Below are 26,252 nucleotides of genomic sequence, written 5' to 3' on the forward strand. Positions count from 1 at the left end.
ACGGAAAACCATTTTCAGGGCTGCCGATAGTGGGGTTCGAACCTACTATCTCCCGAATACTGGATACTGGCCGCAATTAAGCGACTGCAGCTATCGAGCTCGGTACAGGAAAAAAATAGAAAAATCAAGGCTGCATTGGTATGGACATGTTAAGAGAATGGGAGAAGAGAGGATACCAAGAAAGATGTTAGAAAAAAAAATGCAGTTTAAGGGAAGGAGATCTAGAGGAAGACTGAGGGACAGATGGATGAAAGGTATAAAGAAGAGCATCGAGGCAAGAGGAGAGAACTGGACGACAGTGAGAGGAGAAAAGTGGTGGATGGACAGAAAATGATGGAGGAGCTTATGTTCCAAGCAGACCCAGCCTGTGGTTGGAAACTGCTCCAGATGATGATGCTGATGACGACTCTAGCATTGAAGTGTGTAGTTCGGTAAAGCAATGACTTTTGTTGCCATCTGGCTATGAGTACAGGCAATGCAGTGGCTTCAGGCCCCGGCATGCGAATGACAAACTCACTAATGGCTCACTTCGTATTACTCTATACGAAGTGGTCCACATTTAACTATTTGGTGAATATTAGAACCTCTAAAGAATTTATTTAATTCAGTTCTTTTGGATTGATTACAACAACATAGCTTCTGCCGAGGACACAAAAAAAGTCTTTGCGAAATGACAAGAATTTCGGCAGTTTTGATTTGCTTCACGTGACACAAACCCAAAAGAAGATAATCACGTCTCATATCCTTCGCTGATCGAATTTCTTTTTTTTTTTCTTCGTGTTTCATTTACAAATATTTTCCCTTTTAAAAACAATACATATTAAAGTGTGTCCTATACACACTAAACAGTTCTTTTTATCTCAAAAGTTCACAATTTGCAGATACTTCCCCTCTTGCTTTTATTTTCACTGTAGTTCTTCCCACTTTGTATTATCCAGAATATATACAACTGCACTTCACAAGGTAAGGAGTGTTATCATTTTACTGCAAAATAATTCAATAATCTGACAAGTGAAGGGTCACACTTTTCATGCTGAAACCTATCTTGAAACTCTGGTGACCTACTGAGACCACCAGTAAAAAATTAGCTACCTGTTTCCTCTGCCGGGGATGTCCGAGTGCACCGCATTATTGTCTGTCCACACAGGATTGGACTGTACCAGCCTTACTGTCAGCTAGCCAGTAGCGAGCAGGAATCATCCACCCAGTTCGCCGGGATGTCCAGGTGCGCCACATTACTGTCTGTCCACGCAGGATTCCACCTTCGATTCTGGGGCCTTGCAATGGAAACAGGCAGCTAATAATTATTATAATTATTATTTATGTACTGCATCGGTCCAGCCACCAGAGTTTCATGGTAGGTTGTGATATAAACGATGTGCTGCTTCCCTTGTGACGCAAGTTCGCTGCTCTTCCTACCCACTCAAAAAACATCTTTGATTGCACTTGAGTAACTTGTCTTGGCATGAATGATCTTTCAACAGAAAATTCAATACCATCCATGGTTAAACATGGAGAGAGTAATCACTGTACTTATAGGATAAGTTTGTATCAGTCCATCATATCGTAATCGTCGTCGTCTTCACGTTTCCGCTTTAAGGAGCCCGATGGGTCATCAGTTTCTACCTTCACACTGTTGGGACTTAACAGGCTTGGAGTACTCGGTGATGCAGAAGTGATCTGAATTTTAGGCTTAGCGATGGCTTTTGGCATAGGATTAGGTGTCCCTGAAAAGAAAGACAAAACGTAAGAATTTTCATAAGAGTCAGGTAGTAGAAAGAAAGAAAGAAAGGAAGAAAGAAAGAAAGAAAGAAAGAAAGAAAGAAAGAAAGAAAGAAAATAAATAAATAAATAATAAATAAATTAAATGAATTATGTATGAATTATGTATATACTGTAAACAATAGGAAAGTAAGACTAGTTGCTGCAGGTGGGAATGTACAACCACTGCCGCATAAATAAAAAATACCAGGTCGAAGGAGTCTGGAGAATCCTTCCTAACAAAACTGTCTTATCGAGAGATTGACCCGATCATCAGCACAATGAAGAAGAAAAGCATCTCATATTTCTTTCACATCTCGCGACTGTCAGGAAACCGGATTTTACAATAACTAGTGATGAGAAATCTTGGAAAGGAGAGAAGGAGGACAATGGATCCATGAAATTCAGCAAGATCTCAAAGCAGTTGGACTCGAGATAGCAGATTCAGAATACAAAAATAAAATTAACACCTTCCTTAAGACTCTCAAATTTTCGACACACAGAAGGGCTTATAGTGATTTCATACGAATTGAGAAAATTATGGCCGGAACAAATTAAAACGTATTGGGCAGATCACGAGAACCAAACAGTACAACCTTGAAAGAGAAAGTGAACATGAAACAACTGCATTGGTCCAATGTGGCCAAGAAAGCAAACAATAATAATGATAATAAAAATTAAAGTTCAATGAATGAATTTTGAAAATTAAGGTAAAAATGAAATATAATTATTTTAAAAGGTCAAAATGGTTAAACACACAAGGGAATGCAAGTAAGAGAACACTTGACATGTACATCTAGACTGTCATGGTTCTTGGTCATCTCCTCTCTTGGTGGTCTCCGATAACAGCTCTCGTCTCACTGTTTATTCCAATTTTTGTATCCTTTTTAGCTGATGTTCCACATTAGGAATGAAACATGTACTTTTTTAAATAATGTAATTAGATTTTAAGCTGGATTATGTTGCATAATTACATAGACTAGTAGTAAAAAAATAAACAAGTATTGGAAGGTGGGATTCTCCATTTATTCTAACCTCAGTTAAAGTTTTGCATTCATGCCATTTTTGGAGGCTTAGAAAAAAAAAGTGGTGCATTATTTTCTGAGCCACCCTTGTATCTTCCTATATTAATTACTCGGCCTACTTAGGACCAGTAAATAATATATAAATTCTTTCAAGGTCCACCTATTCAATACAATGACGTTTTATTGTGATTTAATCACATGTCAAATAGTCGAATGGTACTAGTTTCGGCATCTATGTGCCATCATCAGCCTGACAATAAAACGTCATTGTATTGAATAGGTGGACCTTGAAAGAATTTATATATTATTTACTGTAATCCTACTTCAATAAGGAACCAATGAAATTCATAACTATAAACTACTTAGGACCAGACTTCCCTTCCCTTCGTTTTTGCCAGTAAGTGTTCACGCATTGGCTTGTCTCCCGTCTTTGTTCGGCAGAGAACTTCCTCTTGTTTTTACCCTACTTGTTTAATTTTGCACCAGTACATTAAAGTTTTCGCCTAATGGCATTCTGCTATTCTACATAGATAACTCTGCAAATCTGGGATGCACTTCTTGTAGACTGCTACCATGGTACCAAACTATTACTGCCACTGTTGATCTGTTTGAATGAGAACGGTACAGACATGAAGAGTCCAAAAGTTAAAAACGAAAACTCTCGTCAAACCGAACCATACCTACCCCCATTCAACCAGTGCAATTTATGTGGGACACACATGTTGATGTGAGGATCGTTTACCAACCAGAAATACATACATAACCGCCAGAAAAAACTATGTATACTTTAAAACTAGTAACAAGTAATGATCAAAGAAATAGCAGTAGAATAGTGAGTGAAACTTACCAAGAACACCTGGTGATGCCAAAAGAAAAGAGAAAGAACACATGTAACTGCCTTATACCATAAGTTAAAAGGAGTATTTTGGGTTGAATTGCAACAAAAATCAGATATAGAGGTTGTATACTAGGCCAAGTCTATAAGTATCAGCAATTTTGCTCTAATTGTCTTTAGGTTGACACTTTGGCATTGTGTGTTCACCAGCCGCTAGATGGCACAGTTGTCTACGTCTGTGGTAGGTTTCAGCATGATCAGATCAGTACAGCTTGCGCAACTGTGACGTAAAGATGTGTTCCTCACATAGTGGGTACTAATCATGGGCACCGATATTCCCATGGTGTTCCTCACATAGTGGGTACTAATCATGTGCACCGATATTCCCATGGTGTTCCTCACATAGTGGGTACTAATCACAGGCAATGTAAGCCTGTGGAGTTCTGAACATAGGTACTGTAAACCTACAGTGAACCACTCTCTGATGCTACTAATCACAAACCCATTGTGTATTTAACATAGTGGTATACCTACTACTCGCAAGTAAAGGCGATCCATACTGTTCCCCGTGTGATGGTACTATTCACAAGTAGTTTCATGTTTCTAATTCAATCATCCCTCGGTTGCCCCTTTTCGTTGCCACTTACGACTGGCAGGGGATACCGTGGGTGTATTCTTTGTCTGCGACCCCCACCCACAGGTGGTGATATGATCCTAAAAAGCATAGTGCGACTGTTGTGCTTCTATGACACAAAGAGAGATAGCGATAAATTCTGTCTGTGTAGGCAAATTAAATTATTGAGCACCACAAAGTGATGGGCTGTTTCACCCAAGAAAAAGAGAGACTGTGGCAGAGAAAAGTGCTAAGTGGTGACCTCTATCTTCTCAGAAGCAGCAAATTAAAACCCAGGCTCATCGCTGTGGACTTGGCTTGAGAATTGGGCGACAGAGAAGTGAATTGGCACATGATTGACTTTTAGCAGGTGGAAAGAAAGCCTGCAAACCTCCAAAGAACCACTTTCTAACAGGATAAATGAGCTAGGAACATATCTTGTGGGCACATAGTCACCGCGATCATCCGGCTCCATGACTGAATATTTAGGGTGCTGGCCTTTGGTCATGGGCTCGATTCCTGGCAGGGTCGGGAATTTTAATCATAACTGGTCAATTCCACTGGCATGAGGACTGGGTGTATGTTTCGTCTTAATCATAATTTCATCATCACGACGCGCAGGTCGCCTATGGGGGTCAAATCAAAAGACGTGCATCTGGTGAGACGAACTTTTCCTCGGATACTCCCGGCACTAAAAGCCATTTCTTTCTTATTGGGATTGGAGAATAGAACACTGGAAAAAAGTTTTTTCTCTGATGAAAAAAAAAAAAGTACAGCTGCAAAGGGTTCAATATGTGCTGTAAGTGAAGTATCAGCCAACGAATTGAGCACATTTGCAACAGACCATAAAACACTCTGGAAAAGAGACTATTGGGGACGTTTTGTTCAGGAAGTGGAAGTCGAAGGCATGAAGTAGAGTGACCAATATTTCGAATACTGGAAGAGAGATTTTTTTCATGTACTTCAGAAAATATTTCTAGATGTTGATACTTGTAGAACTCATCAGGAAGAGTTGGCTTCTCAACACACCCAAGGAAAATTGAGAAATCCTTCAGTGATGACAATATTTGTTTGCCAGAATAGCAAGGGAGCTTCCCAGACATTAATTACACAGGAAACGTGTGGGATATTTGAAAACGAGACTTGCAAAAATATAAATGACAGACCTTCTAATTAGAAAGTGGGTATCATGAAGAATAATTTTAAAACTATTGCTTAAAGCTTGTGGCATGCCTGCCAAATAATGTTAGGCAATTTATAAAACAGAAAGAAGACATATTAGGTATTAAAAAAAGATTAAAAGTAATAGATCGACAAGGAAAAAAAGTGTGTGTTACTGCCATGTTCAAATTAATTTGCAGGCTACTTTACACTTTTCCAATGAAAACATACACTTTTATCCTTTTAGAATAGGTTTGTACAGTAACAAATGCCACAAGTTGCCCCAAATGTTCTTTACCACTTTCCTGAGATAAAAACTATGAAAGTTTATGGGCAAGGAATGTTTCAGACAAATGTACGTATATTGAAGAGTAAGACAAGAAATATGTTATTTCTAAAGACCACATAGCATGGTGCAAGATACTAGGTGGTGTTCAGTTTTTGTGTCAAGATGTGTACATGCTTCCTGCCAACAGGACCCCATTGGGTTATACCTAGCCTGGCCATAAATACTGCTACATTTTATAATAACAATATGGAAAAGAGAAATATAATTTTCAAGAATGGAAGTACTGTAAATAATATTTATACTAAGAATTTTAGGTATACTGTACTCTTAAAACTGTCCACCTTCATCTCGAATACAGAACTTAAATCTTCCTGGCCAAGCATCAATTGCGTCATGTACGATACTCATGGGAAAATTAGCTGTAGCGATCTTCAAGGCTCCTTTTTAGGCTGTCAATATGAGAATGAGGTCTTGCAGACTATTTCCCCAAATACTGACCACAATTTGTGGACCAAAGGACAGATCTAACTTGCCAGATAACCAAACAGCAATGGAAAGAAAGTCAGGAATATGAGTACTGTTCTGACCTATGAACAAAGTTCGATTTAATGGGTTTACAATAGAACATAGCATTACTGAGTAGAGCAGCTGCGTGTGTTAACGTGATAAAGATGTTGATTCCGATAGGGAACCTGAAATATTTGTTCCGAATGAGTAAAAAGTAATTGTATTGTGTTAATGTGTTACAGTTAAGGAGCCAAGCTCTGCGTTCAGGGGATGAATGGATTCAAACCCTACCGTCGCCTGTACTGAGAATTGTTTTCTATGGTTACCCATTTTCACTTGCAGACAAATGCCAAGACAGTTCCTATAGAATGGCCACAGCCGACTCCTTCCGCCTCCTTATCCAAGTTCATTCACCATCACCGATTTCATCTTTAGTCCCTCAACTGTAGGTGGCATCAGGAAAGGCATCTGGATGTAAAAACATGACAATATTTTGTCCCACCTCATCCCCAAACCTAAATCAGGGAACAGAATTAAAGGGTGGACATACATACATACATACATACATACATACATACATACATACATATAACAGAACATAGCACTGTGTTTGGTACAATTGAGCAGATGTTTTGACACCTTTCTCCTATAAAGTAAAAGAAGCAAAAACCCAGATATCAGAACTTCAAAACATTGCAAATAAAATTGGCCTCAAAATATAATTTGAAAAAACAGAAATTATGCCCCCAAAACCAACACAACTAAAAGAAATGAAATGGTGTATGGCTTTTAGTGTCGGGAGTCCGAGGACATGTTCAGCTCACCAGGTGCAGGTCTTTCGATTTGACTCCCGTAGGCGACCTGCTTATCACGATGAGGATGAAATGATGATAAATACGACACATACACCCAGCCCCCGTGCCAGAGAAATTAACCAATGATGGTTAAAGTTCCCGACTCTGCCAGGAATCAAACCCAGGACCCCTGTGACCAAAGGCCAGCACACTAACCATTTAGCCATGGAGCCGGACACAACTAAAAGAAGTTACCATAAATGGTAATAAAATCAAAATAGTAACTCAATTTAAATATCTTGGAGAAGTAATAACACATAACCTAAATGAAAAAATCTCAATCCAAACAAGAACAAATAGATTAGCTAAAGCACAAAAATTAATATGGGATATCTACAAAAAGAAATGTCTATCAATAAATACAAAAATAAAACACTACAACACAGTTATAAAACCAGAAGCTACATATGCAGCAGAAACACTTTTTTACCTGAATAAACAATCAAAGACTGACAGACTTTAGAAAATTGAAAGGAAGATTGGAAGAACGTGCATCAACAAAAAATACCAGAAAGTTGGACAGTGGCAGTTAATACCTAACAAAGTTGTGTACAAAGAGCTAGAACCCATTACAGATACTATGCGTAAGAGGAGACTGGGATTCTTTGGACATATCATGAGGATGCAGGATTCGAGACTTCTGAAACAACTATTACTACACAATGTTGTCTCAAAAAATACCACAACAGGATGTAAATGGAACAGAGAAGTAGGAGAGGAAATAGGCCTTACAACAGAAGACATCATAAATAAGATAAAATTGAATACAAAACTCCGCTTTACCCTTACACAAAACAAACCAACAACACGCATATTTTCAACTGAGGAAAGGGCACGAAGATCGGAGCATCTGAAGAAGTACTGGGAAGACTGCAAAGCCCCAACAATCCCTTCAAAGAGACCTGAACGACGGACTGACTAGAGTGATCCTATGTGGTCATAAAAGCAGAAGAAGAAAGTAAATGTCCAAAACTCTCCATCAAACTAGCAGTGATGTCCACGATGAGCTCTGGGTTTTCAGAGCCCCCAGATGAGCTATGACTGCACAAATGGGGCACGGACACAATCATATTGATGGTTAAAATGGTCTTCAACCGAGAAAACTTTCTTGTCAGTAAAGACTATTTTTTACGTACCACTAAAGTAGGGCTTGGCAAATAACCAGCCTCTGTTTCTTCTATAGTGTTGTAAAAAGTACCTTGTACCTGCAGCAAAGTGCTTTCACACCATGATCACTTCTTAGCAAGCTGGACATTGTTTGTCACAACACGTTCATCTCTCTTGCCTTTGCTTTTTGTTTTCAGACAGCATTTTTTGGCAAATTCTTTGTTTCACAGCCCCAACGAGGATGTTTCGAGGTACTCCTAGGCTCACTGAAGCACTTGATTGTTTGATACATGAACATTCTGTTGACGCGGCCAAGATTCTTAAGGATATCAACGATATCTGAAGGTTGTCCCCATACCTTGAACAGCACAACGACCGCGACATGATTTTCATAATCATCTAATTGCACGATTATGAGACACTGGATCTGACAGCATCACTTTGGAGGCTGATCTATACTCCGCACTGCTTTACTTCTAAATTGACGTTTTGGCCGATTTTGGCTCTGCCTGGTGGTTATGTGCTTTTTATGATTTATTATTTAGCGTATGGCATACAAATACATTATTACAAATGAACAACAATAACCAATGAACAAAACTACAAACAAATATCTAGATCTTGTATGTACTCAATACATTTTGGGGTTGCCATCAAGAAGTCTTCATATGGCCCTCCATATGCTCTGATGCTGCATTCCTTCCTGATGTGTTTAATAGTTTGTCGCGGTGCACCACAGTCGCATAGCGGCGAGGAGAGCATTCGCCATTTAAAAAGTGAATCCCCACATCTTCCGTGTCCCATCCTGAGTCGGTTGAGCATTGACCATACCTTGCGAGGTTGATCAAACCCTGGAACTGTCTTATCGATGCATAGCATTTTCAGGCAAGTAGCTGGAGCATTTTGCATCCATTCTTCTCTCCAGGAATCGATGATGTTGAACTCAATGTGATTGATCTCGACTGCAAGAGGTGGATGTCTCGAACGAAGTTGTTTGATTTTGAGGTTTGAGATATCAGAGTGTACCGGTAGTCCAGGGTTTGCTAGGATCTTGTTGTATTCTCTGATCAAAGCTACTTTCCTTCGCAGGTTAGGGGGTGGTATGTTACTTAGGACAGGCAGCCAGATGGTGGGAGTAGACCTGATTGTTCCTGTAATAACGCGCACAGTACTATTTAGTTGGACATCAACTTTGTTAGTATGGGTGCTATTCAACCATACTGGTGTGCAGTACTCCGCCGCAGAATATACCAAGCTCAACGCAGACGTCCACAGAGTTGTGGCGGATGATCCCCACGTGGTTCCACAAAGCTTTTGTATGATGTTGTTTCTTGTTCTCAGTTTCGCAGCAGTTTTTGTGAGATGTGATTTAAACGACAGGGTCCTGTCTAGCGTGACTCCCAGATATGTTGGTTCCTTATTGTGGGTAAGTTGTGTACCATCAAAGTAGACTTCCAGAGTCCTATTGGATTGTCTGTTGTTGAGGTGGAAGCAAGTCACCTCTGTTTTTGATACATTAGGTCGAAGCCTCCATTTACGAAAATACTCTGCAAGCACAGACAAATCAGATGTTAGAGTTTCTTCCATGGGTTCGAAGTGAGTGTGCCTAGTTGCAATGGCCCAGTCATCAGCATATCCAAATTTTTTGCTGACAGTTTCTGGCATATCAGCAATGTAAAGGCTAAAGAGCAGTGGGGCTAGAACAGAACCTTGAGGGAGACAATTTTGGAGGAATTGCTGGCTACTGGTTTTGTTTCCCATAGTAACTTGAAATCCTCTGTTTCCAATCATGTTATCAATAAGCTTCGTAATTTGTTGGCATGGAAAGATCTTCATCAGCTTGTAGAGTAGGCCTTGCCGCCAGACAGTATCATAGGCTGCTGATAAATCAATGAAAGCCACAGATGTTTTCATTTTCTTCTGAAAGCCTGCTTCAATATGTGACGTGAGTGCTGAAACACAGACATCCAACCAATCCCAAGCTATCATTCATACTGACTTATATCGGCAGAGTGCTATCTCGAAACCTAGTTACCTACCCTAATATTCACATTCTCCACGTGGTTAACCTATCTTGCTCAGCGTGTATAGTATTGGGTACGGTTCGTGATCTTTTGCATTTATCTTCAGTAATTTGGGTTTTTCGTATTAGTCTTTATCTCTCTAGTATAGTAAAATATAGCGTAGTTTACACTTTAGCACACACCGAGCTCGATAGGTGCAGTTGCTTAAGTGCGGCCAGTATCCAGTATTTGGGAGATAGTGGGTTTGAATACCACTGTCGGCAGCCCTGAAGACGGTTTTCCGTGGTTTCCCATTTTGACAGCAGGCAAATGCCGGGGCCGTACCTCAATTAAGGCCACGGCCACTTCCTTCCCACTCCTAGCCCTTTCCTATCCCATCGTCGCCGTAAGACCTATCTGTGTCGGTGCAATGTAAAAAAAAAAAATTCAGCATAGCACAAGTTAGTACAATGCAGGTTTTGTAGCTCAGTGTATGAAAATAGCTGTAGTTTTATTTACGTCTGTCTACTGATTAGTGTACTTAGTTTGTGCGTGTTTAGCACATCTCAGTGTAGTTCGGAAAAGACAAGTGGCAAGAAAGTGACTCAGATCAGTGGAGTGTTCCCTTTGTAGGCCACAACCTCCTTCGTGTGCCAGCCATTTTTTTTTGCTAGGGGCTTTACGTCGCACTGACACAGATAGGTCTTATGGCGACGATAGGATAGGAAAGGCCTAGGAGTTGGAAGGAAGCGGCCGTGGCCTTAAATAAGGTACAGCCCCAGCATTTGCCTGGTGTGAAAATGGGAAACCACGGAAAACCATCTTCAGGGCTGCCGATAGTGGGATTCGAACCTACTATTTCCCGGATGCAAGCTCACAGCCGCGCACCTCTACGCACACGGCCAACTCACCCGGTGTGCCAGCCATTAGCGATGAGTGATGTGTTATTTCCTCATTCTCTTTTATTCTCAATAATGTATTCTCTTTTCAGTTTAAATGTAAGAGTTTAATTTTTTGTCTGTATTGAACTGAGAAACGTAACACAGGAAACTTAAAAGGGTCCACCTTTTCAATAAAAATAAATGTTATAGTTTATTTACAACATATATTTACACTTGGAACTATTTTCGACGCTGTTTGGCGTCATCTTCAGCCAAAATGTGGGAAATAGGCATAGGCGTAAGCATGCAGACATTTATATTATACAAGATGTTAAATCAGTGTGATTAAATGAGAGACATGAAATCGTGAAGTACAATGTCAGTTTCAAAATGGTCATGAAGGGTGAGTCAAAATTGTATAAACGTGAGATAGGGCTCAAAAACATAATCACTTAAAAAACATATAAACTGTAACAAAACCACACAGAAGTTCGAGATGATTGTCATTGGAGATTCAAATTATTTCAACCACTCTTCCATTGAATGTTGCCTGCCGCGAGTGTAGTACAAAACATAGGTTAGATTTCAATAAACACAATCGTCTCAAAAATGCACATAACATTTTAAAAATAAACAATAAACATCACAGGAATAAATAAATAGATAGATAGATAAATAGATAGATAAATAGATAGATAAATAGATAGAAATAAATAGAAATAAGAATAAACATCATAGAAACTGCCCCCACCCTACACGTAACGTTGCAACAATAGACCACAAATCTTAGCACAGTCAACTTCTAAACTCTCAGAGGAACGTCTTCCTTAATTCGAATTTTGTATTCTTGTCGAGCTGAATATGTTTACTACACCCTCACCCTCTTTAACTACCATGTTTATCTCACACTTGGATTTAGATACGTTACATGCACTTGTACAAGTTTGGATATGTTGAGCCCTGTCTCACACTTATGCTGCGCTTGACCTATATGGCATCTGACGAAGAAGTGTCTACAAATTTTAATTCTTTAACTGCCAATTTCACCTTGTACTACGAAAAATTTGAATATGTTATTTGTATTAGAAAGTAGTATTTAATGAGTCCTAACTCGTGTGAGTTATAGCTTTTGTTTCACCCTTCATGGACTGTTTTGAAGTGGCATTACTGAATATCTACAAATTCAAACCTTTACTGCCAAGTTCATCTCGCACCATGAGTTCAGATGTCACGTGCAATTCTAAGAGGCTTGATTCTGTTAAATCCTAACTCGTATTTGAACTACACTCACACCAGTGCCATTCAACGAACGAGTGAACGCAGACCTTTATGTGCCAAATCCATCACGAACCTACAGTTTCGAGTGTGTTGCATTTGCATTTATCGAGTCGAAACTCACGCTTGTGCAATTTTGTCTCACCCTTCACAGCTGGTTTTGAATTGACGCTTAGTGAATAAGTGATTTCAATCCCTAACTGCCAAATTTCATCTCAACCCAAAAATATTTTTAAAATGTTATGTGCATTTTTGAGACGATTGTGTTTATTGAAATCTAACCTATGTTTTGTACTACACTCGCGGCAGGCAACATTCAATGGAAGAGTGTCTGAAATAATTTGAATCTCCAATGCCAATCATCTCGAACTTCCGTGTGGTTTTGTTACAGTTTATATGTTTTTTAAGTGATTATGTTTTTGAGCCCTATCTCATGTTTATACAATTTTGACTCACCCTTCATGACCATTTTGAAACTGACATTGTACTTCACGATTTCATGTCTCTCATTTAATCACATTGATTTAACATATTGTATAATATAAATGTCTGCATGCTTACGCCCACATTTTGGCTGAAGATGACGCCAAACAGCGTCGAAACTAGTTCCAAGTGTAAATATATGTTGTAAATAAACTATAACATTTATTTGTATTGAAAAGGTGGACCCTTTTAAGTTTCCTCTTTTTAGTGTCGGATGTTGCTAGTAAGTATAGATTTTCTGAATGTTTCCAATCCCAATTCATTAGCTTTTCCGAGTACGAGATTACATTTTAGAAGGGCTGTTTACTGCAGTCGTATTACATCAGCTGTTCTTGTGGCGATAGCGTGCTGACAACAGAGGTAAGGCGATGCTCAGTTGTTTTGTGAAATGTCAATTTAGAAGTAAAGCTGTGCGGAGTATAGACTGTTTACAGAACTGCTTCTCCTATATCCCACCAGGTAGTGTTGTAGGAAAATTAGCTGCATGAGGCAGGTAGTTTCTGTAACCAAACTAGCACTACCTTACAGGTCAAACAACCCACATAAAATACAACTAAAAGACTAACCTGAAGAGAATTTGATGACAGGCTTTGGTATGGTAATGGACTGAGTTCTTGCAACTGTAGACAAGGTATTCTGACGCTTAACAAGTGATAAATTTTGATGTTGTTGCTGCTGCTGTTGTTGCTGTTGTTGGAGCTGTTGCTGGTGGTGGTGCTGCTGTTGTTGTTGCTGCTGCTGCTGTTGTTTACTCTGCAACTTCATGGAAGTACCGTTGGAAATATTTGAAGAAATATTTGCATTCATGAAGCTTGACGAGCTGCCGTAATTAGATTGATGGATTGGTTGTTTCGGCGTCTGTTTAAAAAACAAAATGAACAACATATGACAATAATATTAAGCCACAGGATTATACATAACTTAATTGTATAAGTTTCTGAATTATCATAGGTATTTACGTGCCAGTGAAATAGCATTCTATTTATTACATGTAATATTTTTCTCAGCAATTTAAACATAATTCTCATTTTGCAGAGTCTTTGTGGCTCAGGTGGCAATGCACTGGCCTCTCACCGCTGGGTTCTGTGGTTCAAACCCCGATCACTCCTTTTGAGATTTGTGCGGGACAATGCGGAGGTGGGACAGGTTTTTTCCGGGTACTCCAGTTTTCCCCGTCCTCTTTCCTTCGAGTAACACTCTCCAATATGATTTCATCTGTCAGCCATTTATCATTGCCCCAGAGCAGTGCAACAGGCTTCGGCAGCCGGCACATTTCCTATCATCCACACTAGATGGGAGCTTCATTCATTCCATTTACGATCTGGTCGAATGACTGGAAACAGGCTGCAGATTTTCATCTCATTTATTAAGTGTGCATAATGCCTACTGAGGGGCTTTTTAGAGACTTTCACTGACAGTTGTTACTGAAGTGCCGGGAGTGTCCGAGGACAAGTTCGTCTCGCCAGGTGCAGGTCTTTTGATTTGAAGCCCGTAGGTGAACTGCGCGGCGTGATGAGGACGAAGTGATGATGAAGACGACACACACACCCAGCCCCTGGGCCAGCGAAATTAACCAATGCTGCTTAAAATCCCCGACCCAGCTGGGAATCGAACCCGGGACCCCTGTGACCAAAGGCCAGACACATTTGTTATTGATGCTATTGTAATGTAGTCTAAAGATAAGGCTAACAGATAGCAATTAAATTGTATCTTGTAAAATCTTTCCAAATGACTTAAGGTAGGGTTTCCTCAACAGAGATACGCATGGAGAATAAACCGACACTGAAATTGTTTCTCAGGCACATCCATTATGAGGTCTAGATGAAGTTGTTAGAACAGGACAAGTTAGAAACAGAGATGATGATTATTTATATTGACTGGTAGATACTAGATAGGTCTAGATGGTAGGTTTAGATGAAGTTGTTAGAACAGGACAAGTTAGAAACAGAGATGATGATGATGATAATTGTGGTGGATGAATTTGTTACAAATGGGGAAGTTAGAGACAGAGATGATGATGATGATGATGATAAGGACAGTGACACACCAAGTTGAAAATTAAAATCCACAACCTGTTTCCAGTCATTCGACCGAGTTAGGAATGGATAGGAAATGTGCCGGCTGCCGAAGCCTGTCGCACTCCTCTGCGGCAATGATAAATGACTGATAGATGAAATGTTAATGGAATGAAATATGACAGGGAAAACCAGAGTACCTAAAGAAAAACCTGTCCTGCCTCTGCTTTGTCCAGCACAAATCTCACATGGAGTGACCGGGAATTGAACCATGGTGTCCAGCGGTGAGAGGCCGGTGCGCTGCCGCCTGAGCCATGAAAGCTAGTCATTCAACATGTTTTTATGTAATAATAATGTTTATTGGATTTACGTCCCAACTACTTTTACGGTTTTTGGAGACGCAGAGGTGCCGGAATTCAGTCCCGCAGGAATTCTTTTGCATGCCAGCAAATCTATCGACATGAGCCAAATGTATTTGAGCACCTTCAAATACCACTGGACTGAGCCAGGATTGAACCTGTCAAGTTGGGGTCAGAAGGCCAGTGCCTCAAATGTCTGAGCCACATATCCTGGCTTGTTTTTGTGTGACAGGTACAATGAAATAACTGGCAGGCGAATTAAATATGATTCCACACTCAACTATGTGGTCATTTATTGTGACATATTGGTCACTTTTGGTGTAGTGAGAGTAAACTTCACATTTTTTGATATTCTGACAGAGAATCGAACCTTGTCCTGGGTGAGCAGAGCTTGCCTTATTTCCTTGGTTAACAGTCCCCTAGGATGGATATGACTTTTCATTTTTAAAAATCTCTTATGTACAAGCAAGGATTCAGCATGGCCACTTTGGTGTTAAGTCAAGAGTTGATAACACTCAGTTTATTACGTCCCCTTCTCTGAGGTCTTTCAACTGGCACGTTTGTGAAGAAAGATGCGGAACTTATCCCTTCCCACCCCAATGACCATACCATTCTTACAGGGTTATTGCACAGACTATCTCATCTTTACCTTCTTGAAGTTCTTCATTCTAAAGTTGCAAGCTGACAAACAGTAACGATCAGGAGGTAATCTCAAGCCACAGTGTGGTTTCACAAACGGCAAAGGCGTGCTGTTCTTGGTTCGGGCAACATCTAAGAGAATCTGTAACAAACGCAAGTAATAATTCAGTGCGATTTTCTTTTTGTTCTTACTATATAAGTAGTTAAAACAATTATAATTAAAACTAAGTTCTCAGAAGGAACCATAATTTAATTTCACAGAGTGTGAATATTATAATAGTATTTTCAAAGCTCTTTTGTCTTTTTCAGTATTGTGAATCAGCAGTACATTAGTCATCAGTGTCTTGGAAATTTCACAATTGAAAAAGAAAAGCCTAAAGAGCCTGACTATTATTAGAATTATAATTTTTAAACACAGGATACTTACATCTCGTGGAGGAGGGGCTGTAAATATTCTGTCTGTAGTCATTTGAATAGCTAACTTCACATCTTCTACATCAATCACCTTCTTTTTAGCATGATTGGCAAACACTCGAGCATCATCCAGGACTCCTGTGACATACCCTGCAACAGAAAAATAACCTGTTAAATGATATCAGGAGAGTAGAACATAAGACATTCGCACATAAAGCGGGTCCAGTCCGGCTGCGATATTGGCCAAGGTGGACAAGTTGGAAAATCCCATTTTTGTGGGAGCTGTGAATCAGTCTGAGCTAAACAGCTGGTGAAACTTACATGTACAGTTAAATGCGCTAAGAACGTTACGGTTAATAACAAGAGACAAAGGAAAAATATGGAGATGACATTGTGGTGTGAGGAGTAAATGGGAAAGAAGTACTATGTCTTAAAATGTAGACTTTCACAACCAATAAATGACAGAATATTATTTTTACATAAAATCAGCTTCATGGTCCGTATCGCACTTCAATAGATTCACAATGAAGTATTTATTTATTTTCCACCTAGTCGATACAATGATTGCCTAAGGCAATTTTTATTGGTCAAAAGTGGTACATGTTTCGTATATTATCAACATCTTCAGCCACATAACACAGTTTAAATGAAAAATATAAAATTGACAAAGTAATGCTTTAGAGGAAGTGTCCTTGAAATTAACATAAGATTGACAAGATTGTTTTATCTTGTCAATCTTATGTTAATTTCAAGGACACTTCCTCTAAAGCATTACTTTGTCAATTTTATATTTTTCATCTAAACTGTGTTATGTGGCTGAAGATGTTGATAATATACGAAACATGTACCACTTTTGACCAATAAAAATTGCCTTAGGCAATCATTGTATCGACTAGGTGGAAAATAAATAAATACTTCATTGAGAATATTATTTTGCGGACATTAGGTCATGTTATAATTTATTAAATGCCGACGCGTTTCAATTTTGTAATGACGATGAGAGCAATTACAACGTAGAAGAAAACCGTTACTCTATAGAAAGTGGACTCAAGATAGAAAGACCCCATTAGAAATTCAGTTCGTTCCAGGGCCACCAGAGTCAAGGAAAATGAAATGGTGTATGGCTTTTAGTGCTGGGAGTATCCGAGGACAAATTCGGATTGCCAGGTGCAGGTCTTTTCGAATTGACTCCCATAGGTGACCTGTGTGTCGTGATGAGGATGAAATTATGAAGACTATACGTATATAGTGGAATTAACCAATCCCGTGGTTAAAATTCCCGACCCAGCCAGGAATCGAACCCGTTGTGCCCAAAGGCCAGCACGCTAACCAGTTAGCCATGGAGCCAGACAGAGTCAAAGAGAACGATGTTGACACTTAACTATGGAGAGTATCCATGTTCTGTCCTCTTTATTAAGACGTATTTCCATTTTTTTAAAAAATCTCCTTTGTACTGGCATGGCCGCCTTGGTGTTAAGTCAGAGTGGTTGACAGTCGGCTACTGTGTACTTATTATCCCTCCTTCCCCTAGGTCTTTTAACTGGCACGTTTGTGAGGAACAGTATTATTTTACAAGTTTATATGCAGTGAGTTAATTATTTATTATAAAGCAAATAAATATGATAATTTATTGTTTGTCTACATCAAGGCCTCACACCGCCGGCTGCACAGTAGCGTGTGACTGGGGAAGAGATGTCCATGCACGTACCGCCATGTTGAGGGCACTCCTGAGCTCACCGAGGAGATCGTAGTACGGAATACATGCATTAACTTATATTAACACTCGTATAAAACACGTCATTATTATTATTTCTATGACACGAGATAATACGGTAAGAACAAATGTTAATTAGGTACATCGAACATATTTTAAAAAGGGACCACAATAAGAAACAGAAGATCCATACAGATATTCTCGTCAGTTCGCAAACCAAAAACACTGTATTGCTAATTTTAAACCAAATGCCAGGCAGAAGTTGTATCAGAGAAGTAATTCGAGGTCTCAAGTGGTAAAAGTCGACCGTGAAGTGTGAAAGACTGTGTGTTTGTTCACAATGATTCCTGGCAAATGTCCGGCAGTGTCTCATTAAGGCCTCAGGGAAACTTATCTATTCCGAAGTAGTTGATAATGAAAGATACACATAAAAATTGAACACATTTTGTGTTGTTATTGAACAATATCACTTATCGGTACATGGTAACCTTAAGAACGACTATGGAGCATACGGGGTTGTAATGAGCATTTTATAGACTTGGGCCTAATAAAAATGTTTGAAATAGCATTTTAATTAACCATTTTTAAAATCATAAATCAGGTGTAAAAAAGGAGAAATTAATTACGGTAGCTATAAAGAATTGTTCAGATAATGTTTAATAATTTGAAGCAATACATTGCCCTAAAACTAGATAGGTTTTATGTAGATTTATCAAAAACATTTTCCGCATTCTAGGCCCAGGTTTTTTCAATTATTAGTACCGGTTGTGGAGGATCCAACCAGCCTTATGTCTGAGGATTGAACATACACACATTCTGTAAGAAAAATATGCACTTTTATTTTCATGGTAGCTGTTTATTTCTTAAGAATTATACCTCAATAAATTGGATAAAGGGCAAGAATAAGAAGCCTACACATTCAAAATTCTACATCCACACGTTCACTGAGTCCACTGTCCTATAGCCTGCTTAATTCATGATTATGGTAATTGAAAATAATTTCATAACAGTTCAATTTACACTCACTTATGTAAAGATGTACCAGATCCCTTCTGACTGCAATTTGTACAATTAAAAGCTGCACTAGGATTCACCATCCTTGAATTATTTTCCATTCCACACGTAAGGCCTAACTTAACTCTCCTTTAATATTGTTCATCAATTTAACTACTGCAAAAGCTCACATTTCTTATTCACTGAAAACATTTTGTCGTTGCCGGGACAAAACCTCCTATGTGAAAATATTTTTGGAGATATACTGACCCGCAGCACATACATTGTGAAGAGCGAGAATGCCTTGACAATATGCACACAATATTGCACCTTAGATGACAGAACCTTACCGGCCAAAGTTCTAAGCTAAAATATTTCACATAGGAGGTTTTGTCCTGGCAGCGACGATTTGGCAATATATTATCACTCCATCATATATAATACTACAACAGATCCACTAACTGACACGATTCACATAAGGAACTGTAAACATTATCATGTGCTAACCATGCATTCAAAGCTGAAGTGGCCACAACATGGCGATGTGTGAATGTATTCAATATTCCTCATTGCATCAATGCGCTCTGTGAGTCTAGATAAATAATACTAAAGTCTTTGGTCTACATATGCATTTATACTCATGTAAATCTCATGTAGAAAGGGATATTAACAGTTAACGCATTGTTCTGTGCTACACAAGGGAGGGGTGACTCGGGGACTTCAATGATTATTGCCGCTTGGCGGATCACCCTGCTGAGGAATGTGAGAATCTGACAAGACTTGCAGCTGCCAGTGTTACTATTTCGATGTAATATTCTTTTGCCATCCACTGGCTGCCCGCAGGACTGCTTTCTTAGCACGAGTCACAAGTACCTTGTGACGTATACCAGCGAAGTAAGGTTCGAGACTCGTGATGCACTCACACTTTTTGTCAACAGTGCAACAATAACAGCGAACATTTTTTTAAAAAATCTGAGTAAAAGAAACAGGAACTTAGGTTTTTATTTGTTAAGATTTTTAAGCTTGCTTATTATACAACCTGTGACAAAAACTCGGTGAATGAAATCAGAACGGTCGATCCGGCAACACTGGCGACATACAATGCTGCATCTGCATAGCAGCAGGTTTGGACCACCTGCTCCCAATGTTGTTCAGTTGAGCATTGTGCGTGTGCCGTGTAAGACCTGTTTGACACAGTGCGCGTTTAGTGCGTTGGTTCTGAACTGTGAACAGGAACATGAACGACCAAAAGATCAATGTACAGTTTTGTTTTAAGCTTGGCAAGACACCGAAAGAAACGCATGCGATGCTGGTACGTGTTTATGAAGATCAAGTACTGTCCTTGAAGTGTGTGTACAAGTGGTTCACCCATTTTCGAGGAGGCCGGGAAAGTGTTTCTGACAACCCCCGCAGTGGAAGAACGGCGACCACCGTCAGTGAAGAAAACATTGAGAAAGTGAGGAGATTAATCAAGAAAGATCGGCGATTAACTGTTCGCATAATAGCGGATGAACTGCAGATTAACCATGAATCCGTGCGACAAATAATTACCCACAAGGTATGGAAGAGGAAAACGTGTTCTCGTCTTGTGCCACATCACTTGACTGACGATCAGAAGCAGGCACGTTGAGAGGCTTCACAAGATTTTGTCGAAACGGCGGATGCGACACCAAATTTCTTGAACTGTATTGTCACTGAGGATGAAACCTGGTGTCTCAAGTACAACCCTGAAACGATGCAGCAAAGCATGGAAGCCGTTCTCCGGGATCCCCTCATCGGAAAAAGGTCAGAGCTAAAAAGTCACGCATCAAAACGATGCTCATCACCTTTTTCGATAATCAAGGCATTATCCACAAGGAATTTCTACCTGAGGGAACAACGCTGAATGCTGCACGGTACATTGAAGTTTTGGTCCATTTCATGAAACGTCTACGCAGGGTATGACCCCAGTATGTACAACATGGTTCATGGTTTTTTGTCCATGACAATGCTCACCCACACACACCCTATATCGTCAAACAGTTCATGGCAAAAAAGGGGGTAGTGCAACTTGAACATCCCAGACTTCTCCATACTCCAGACTTCTTCCTATTCCCACGATTCACACTCGTATTGAAAGGAAAGAGATATGACGATATTCCTGACATCCAAAGAAATGTGATGAGGCTTTTGAACACCATCTCAAAGGAACCTTCTTCCAAAGTTTCCAGGACATGTATCGCCGATCTCAGCAGTGCATAGTTATGGGAGGGGACTACTTCCGAAGGACAGTAAAGTCACTGTCGTGCATTGTTCATCTATGTTGATAGTAGAGGACTATACACTGAACTTTATTGTCACAGGTTGTATTTCACTTATGTTTTATACTGTATGTAAATACTACTATGTTTGATTTTAAAACAGTCAGTAAAATTAGGTACAAGCCTAATTACTTACACAATAAAACTTTATAGATTTTTTAATTTTTGTATGAGTTCTGCTGTAGTCTAATGATGATTTCTGATATTCGACTACACAGTGCCACAGATATCAGGGGTTTTACTGTAATTGTACTGTATTACAGTCTATTGAAACACATTTCTATGACATAGTTGTGTAAACATTAATTCCTATGTAGATCTTAAGTGATTCTTTTTGTTTTTTGCATGTGGTTTAATGTCAAACGGACACATAAAATGTTTTTGGGTGACGCAAGGTTGTGGCTATGACCTAATTAAGGTACCATCCCAGCATTTTCCTGGTGTGAATATGTCAAACAGTGGAAAACAATTTCTAGGGCTGCCGATGGTGGGGTTCAAACCCACCCCACAAGCTTATAGCTACGTGGCCTGTACCACACAGCCAACTTGCTCAGTGTTCTTACGTCAATGATCACTGTTACGGTAATGTAGTTATGTCTTAAATGCTCTTGTTTTCTTTTATTTTGTAGATGAAATGTATTACTTGTAACTGCTTAATGCTCAGTAAATAACTACTTACTTACCTACCATGATATGTCCAGCTCCACGGCAAAATAGTTGGCATGCTGGTCTTTGGTTCAGGGGGGTCCTGGTTTCGGTTTTCGACCAAGTCAGAGATTTTAACCTTCATTGGTTAATTCTCTGGCTTGAGGACTGGGTGTGTGTGCGGTGTTCTTCCTAGGACCTTTTTAAGGGGCGCACTGCCCTGCCGATTTTACAGACCGCCTGGCAAACATAACCTAGATACATGCTAGTTACATAATGTTAATACATATTTGAGTCATTTGGCACTCCAAATTAAAACTTAAATACTGTACAGCTGTTTATTTAACAATCTTCATTACTGTCAGCAAAACTGAATCACCGGGCGCGAGTTGGCCGCACAGCTGTGAACTTGCATCCAGCAGATAGTGGGTTTGAACCCCACTGTCGGCAGCACTGAAGATGGTTATCCGAGGTTTGCCGTTTTTCACACCAGGTAAATGCTGGGGCTGTACCTTAATTAAGGCCACGGCCGCTTCCTCCCCACTCCTGGTCCTTTCCCATCTCATCGTCACCATAAGACCTATCTGTGTCGGTGTGACTTAAAACAAATTGAATAAAAAAATGCATCAATTACATCAGAGTTTAAAAGTTAAGCTTCATTATCGGGTAGTGTCGTGCGCGAGCGGTTTATGGGTTAGCGTGGAATTGCTTACAAGCACTCGGTTCCGCATGATGTTACAAACCCGTACGGCACTCAACAGCAACCAAGTGATAAGCACCGAGTTACATGATTATGAACGAGCAGTATAACTCTAGTTCAAAATATTCTTTATGTCTTGTTCGTGATAATAACACTAAAATAATGAATGTAGGTTTTCGTGGCTCATACTATTAATGTAAATAAATAAATGATTACTGGATTAAAGCCACTATGTTTATTTAATGCTGAGCTTTCAGCCAAATTGCATCGGCCTTCATCAGGGCAAGTTAAATTCTGCTTCCGACAGTAAGCAAAGGAATTCAAAGAAACGTGGAAATCATGGCCGTACTATCCATGGCCTACACCACTAATAGGACTCAAGGATCGTCGTGCTGTAATTCACCGCCCTCTGTCGACGGTTTTGTGAGCGCGTTCCGCCGTTCCATGGTGGTGTTATGCATGCATTTTCTGCAGTACAGGTTTCCATGTATTTGACAACTTGAAGACGTCTTCGCTGTTGATGTTATTTGGGCGCAGCTCTATCTCTATGGCTTCTCTTACCAAAAGGTTTGTTTTGTCACCTATTCAATACATATAAATTTTACAATTTAGGAATTTATTATTGATTCCACTTGAGACATGTTTCGCCCTTCATTGAGGGCATCATCAGTCAAATTATCTCCTCAAGGCAAAAATCAGGTACCTGGTTAGTAGTTGACATGCACAAATTAATACGTATTATTAATACACATTACAAAAATTAAGTATGAGAAACAGTTGTACAATAGTGATGGTTGAACATATAGGTTTATAGAATAAGAAGTCAGCACCAATGCGTAAAATTAAAATAATAGAGTTCGGCAGTGGTGCTCTGGAGAACAGTTGACGCAATCATAGGAAAATATAAAGTTTTAAAAATATTTACATTATAACAATCAAGGGAGAAAGGGTGTAGTGCTCGGCGTCAATGTTTGTAACCAAAAATTAATATCAATGGTTGGTAACTATACAGTATTTACATTGTCCAATTGAACAGTTGAGAATAAGGTTATAAGTGGAAGTTATCTGATGTGTCGCTGAGAGGTAATTGTTGATGAATATTGGTGCACTATGTATTTACACAAAAGCAGCTTGGTGAGCAAGGATATAAAAAAATCTAGTACCAAGTGCGTCCTGTTGTTTTAAAGGTTGGAAGAAGAATGTAGCTTATCGCTGAATACAGTTGTGACACTTTTACGACACCACAATAACACCAATAATAACATATGGCATAGAACTAATATGGGAAAATCTAACGTACAAGAACCTCGAGAGAATAGAAAAGGTGAAAACAAGGTTCATAAAGCACTCTCTGCAAATAGCGAAGTATGCACCATTGAGACTTGCCTATGAATTAGCAAGAGTAACCTTCTTCATAGAGGACATCGGATATAAGTTCAACCTGCCATCTACGGATGCTTACCAGGCACTTCTAGCTGTTAGATGAAGGAAACGAATGGACATCGACTTGGAATTTTACAGTACCGATGAAATGCAAGACAGATCATGGACAAACGCTAATGAAGAACAAAGACAGACAATTACAAGACTAGCTATTCATGGCTACCACCACAAGTTATGTAGCAATAAGAAACTCCATCCACCAAACGAAAACTGCATATGTTCGCTCTGTGGAAAGTGCTGCAAAAAATACCATATTGTGTTGTGTTTAAAAAGGACGAAAAGCATCATGCACATTAGCAAAGAATAATGAAAAATTTGATGTAATCATAATGTATATTTATTATTTATTTAATAGCGCACAAATGTGCATTAAAAGAAAAATACATTCATCTTTCGCATATTCTAATAAAGATTTTTTTCTCTTGTTGCACATGCTGAAATGATAGCAATCGCAATGTTTATCACACAACATACACACACAATGTAGGGACGGTTCATGAAAGCCTGATCGCCGGCATAGACAATGGTGAAATCCATGTAATGCCAGCCTATTCAAAGCACTTCTCATGTCATTATTTGGACCGGTCCAGCTGCGGTCAATCATAGCATCAGTTGAGTAAAAATCCAGGCTAATATCTGCTTGTTTTCTCTTGCTGTCTTGGAGAACTTTATCTTCTTGCTGCATATGTGGAAGCTGCATTCTTATTTTTCAAATCTTCCAGTAAAAAAGTTTCTTTGGATAATTCATACGCAAGACTTGATGGTGACATCTTGGAGATGCCCAGTGTTCGTTTCAGAAATCTGGTCTTTACATTTTCAATAGTCCGAAGGTCGGACACCATTAGTCTCTCCAAAATAAGTTCCATACCATATGTGAGAACTGGGAGGACCTTAGCGTAAAATAAGGCCATGGACATGCCTAGCGATAGTCTAGTCGGGTTTATAATGTCATATATGCTTCTGATGGCTGCTAAAGATCTTTCTCTTACGCGAATTCTAAATGAGGTGACCGTAGGTTGTAAAGTGACACCCAGATATGAGAACGAATTCACTAAATCTAGGTCTACCCCCCCATACTGTATTCAGTCACTAGCTGCGATTCTCCCCCATTTCTGGAAAACCATCTGAACTGTTTAATTTTTATTTATCACAAGGCTGTTGTTGGCTGCGTACTCTTTCAAATTTGTCCATTGATCTTTGTATATTTCGGGTGCTTTTCCTATTAAAAAATTAAGTTGAGCGGACATGAAGTCACTACCTACCCAGCCTTAATTAAACATGTCAAAAAACTATGATAATACAACTAGATTTAAAAAAAGTGATAAAAAAGAGCGTCCTATGAGATTCTCAGAACGGGGGTCGGGGGAAAGTAATCTCAACCTGTCACTCACATTAAATTTAATCCCAAATTCACTGTAATCTTGACTTAAGTCACCTACATTATAACCTATAAACAATCATACAGGATTATATGGCAATTTAGTCAATTCATGATCGCAAACTACACCACCATCCTAACCTGTCAGCATACTTTTCAGCGGGAACATCTTCGAGAGTGCAAAAATATTCATTGCTTAGTCCCAACAATCTATTGAAAATGATTACAGTATTAATATTTCCATGTTATATTCTTCGAAAAAGCACTCCGGTCCAGTTGAGTGACAACCATAATTAGGCGTCGACTGCTGGATAACAACATTGCTGATTATCTCTGTAGAAAACTGAATGACTGTAAATATGCTCTTGAAGACACAGGAAGAGCGTAATTTAAATATATCTATCTAATTTGGACACAAACGCAGGCGGTTTTGGGCACCTCACAAAGAATTTATCTTTAAAATAGTTTCACACCAAAGTTATAATTAAATTAAACATACTTACGATAAGTGAATTCCAAGAGCTGTGTTATTACACGTGGTTCGTAGTCATTAATCCCCATATCTTTCATTATTGATATTATGACTTGAGCTTCCTTAGGAAGCGACTTTTGCTGACTCGCCATTTTGAGCTCTATGTCAAAGATATCCTTAAACCAGCTGATGTTGAGATATACCACTCATTCTCTTAATCCGAAGTCAAAGTATATAGCATTTTGCAGACATTTTACTTATTCAAGTTGCCTCTTTATTTCATACATATTGTCTTTGATTTCATACCCAGAACCAAATACAGTATTTGCCATTTTTCATGCTGCATTTCTTTTCATCAAAAGTTGTCTAACGAGATTTTTAAGAAT

General features: G+C 39.2%; 1 protein-coding gene across 2 annotated transcripts; it reads right to left on the reverse strand.

Moving 5' to 3' along the window:
* Positions 1-538: 538 nt before the first annotated feature.
* On the reverse strand, positions 539-26,043 carry LOC136885773 (transcription initiation factor TFIID subunit 9B). 2 transcript variants are annotated; one of them, XM_067158509.2, is made up of 5 exons: positions 25,898-26,043; positions 16,235-16,371; positions 15,818-15,949; positions 13,361-13,652; positions 539-1,727 (listed from the first exon to the last, which is right to left on the reverse strand). In XM_067158509.2, the coding sequence occupies exons 1-5, from the start codon at positions 26,016-26,018 to the stop codon at positions 1,552-1,554; spliced, it is 858 nt and encodes a 285-aa protein (XP_067014610.1). In that variant the 5' UTR covers positions 26,019-26,043; the 3' UTR covers positions 539-1,551. The 2 variants fall into 2 exon arrangements, with proteins under 2 accessions (XP_067014610.1, XP_067014611.1); XM_067158510.2 differs by lacking the exon at positions 25,898-26,043 and adding an exon at positions 21,912-23,266.
* Between the last annotated feature and the right edge of the window lie 209 nt (positions 26,044-26,252).

Source organism: Anabrus simplex, chromosome 14, assembly GCF_040414725.1.
Source record: "Anabrus simplex isolate iqAnaSimp1 chromosome 14, ASM4041472v1, whole genome shotgun sequence".
Classification (NCBI taxonomy): Eukaryota; Metazoa; Arthropoda; class Insecta; order Orthoptera; family Tettigoniidae; genus Anabrus; species Anabrus simplex.

Bases quoted from the DNA above. Each gene is read 5' to 3' on its own strand.
- LOC136885773 (XM_067158509.2), bottom strand. From the start codon at position 26,018: ATGGCGAGTCAGCAAAAGTCGCTTCCTAAGGAAGCTCAAGTCATAATA. The intron at 15,950-16,234 runs GTAAGTATCCTG...CGTTTGTTACAG, and splicing joins CAGCCCCTCCTCCACGAGAT to ATTCTCTTAGATGTTGCCCG. The intron at 13,653-15,817 runs GTAAAGATGAGA...TTTTTTAAACAG, and splicing joins GAATGAAGAACTTCAAGAAG to ACGCCGAAACAACCAATCCA.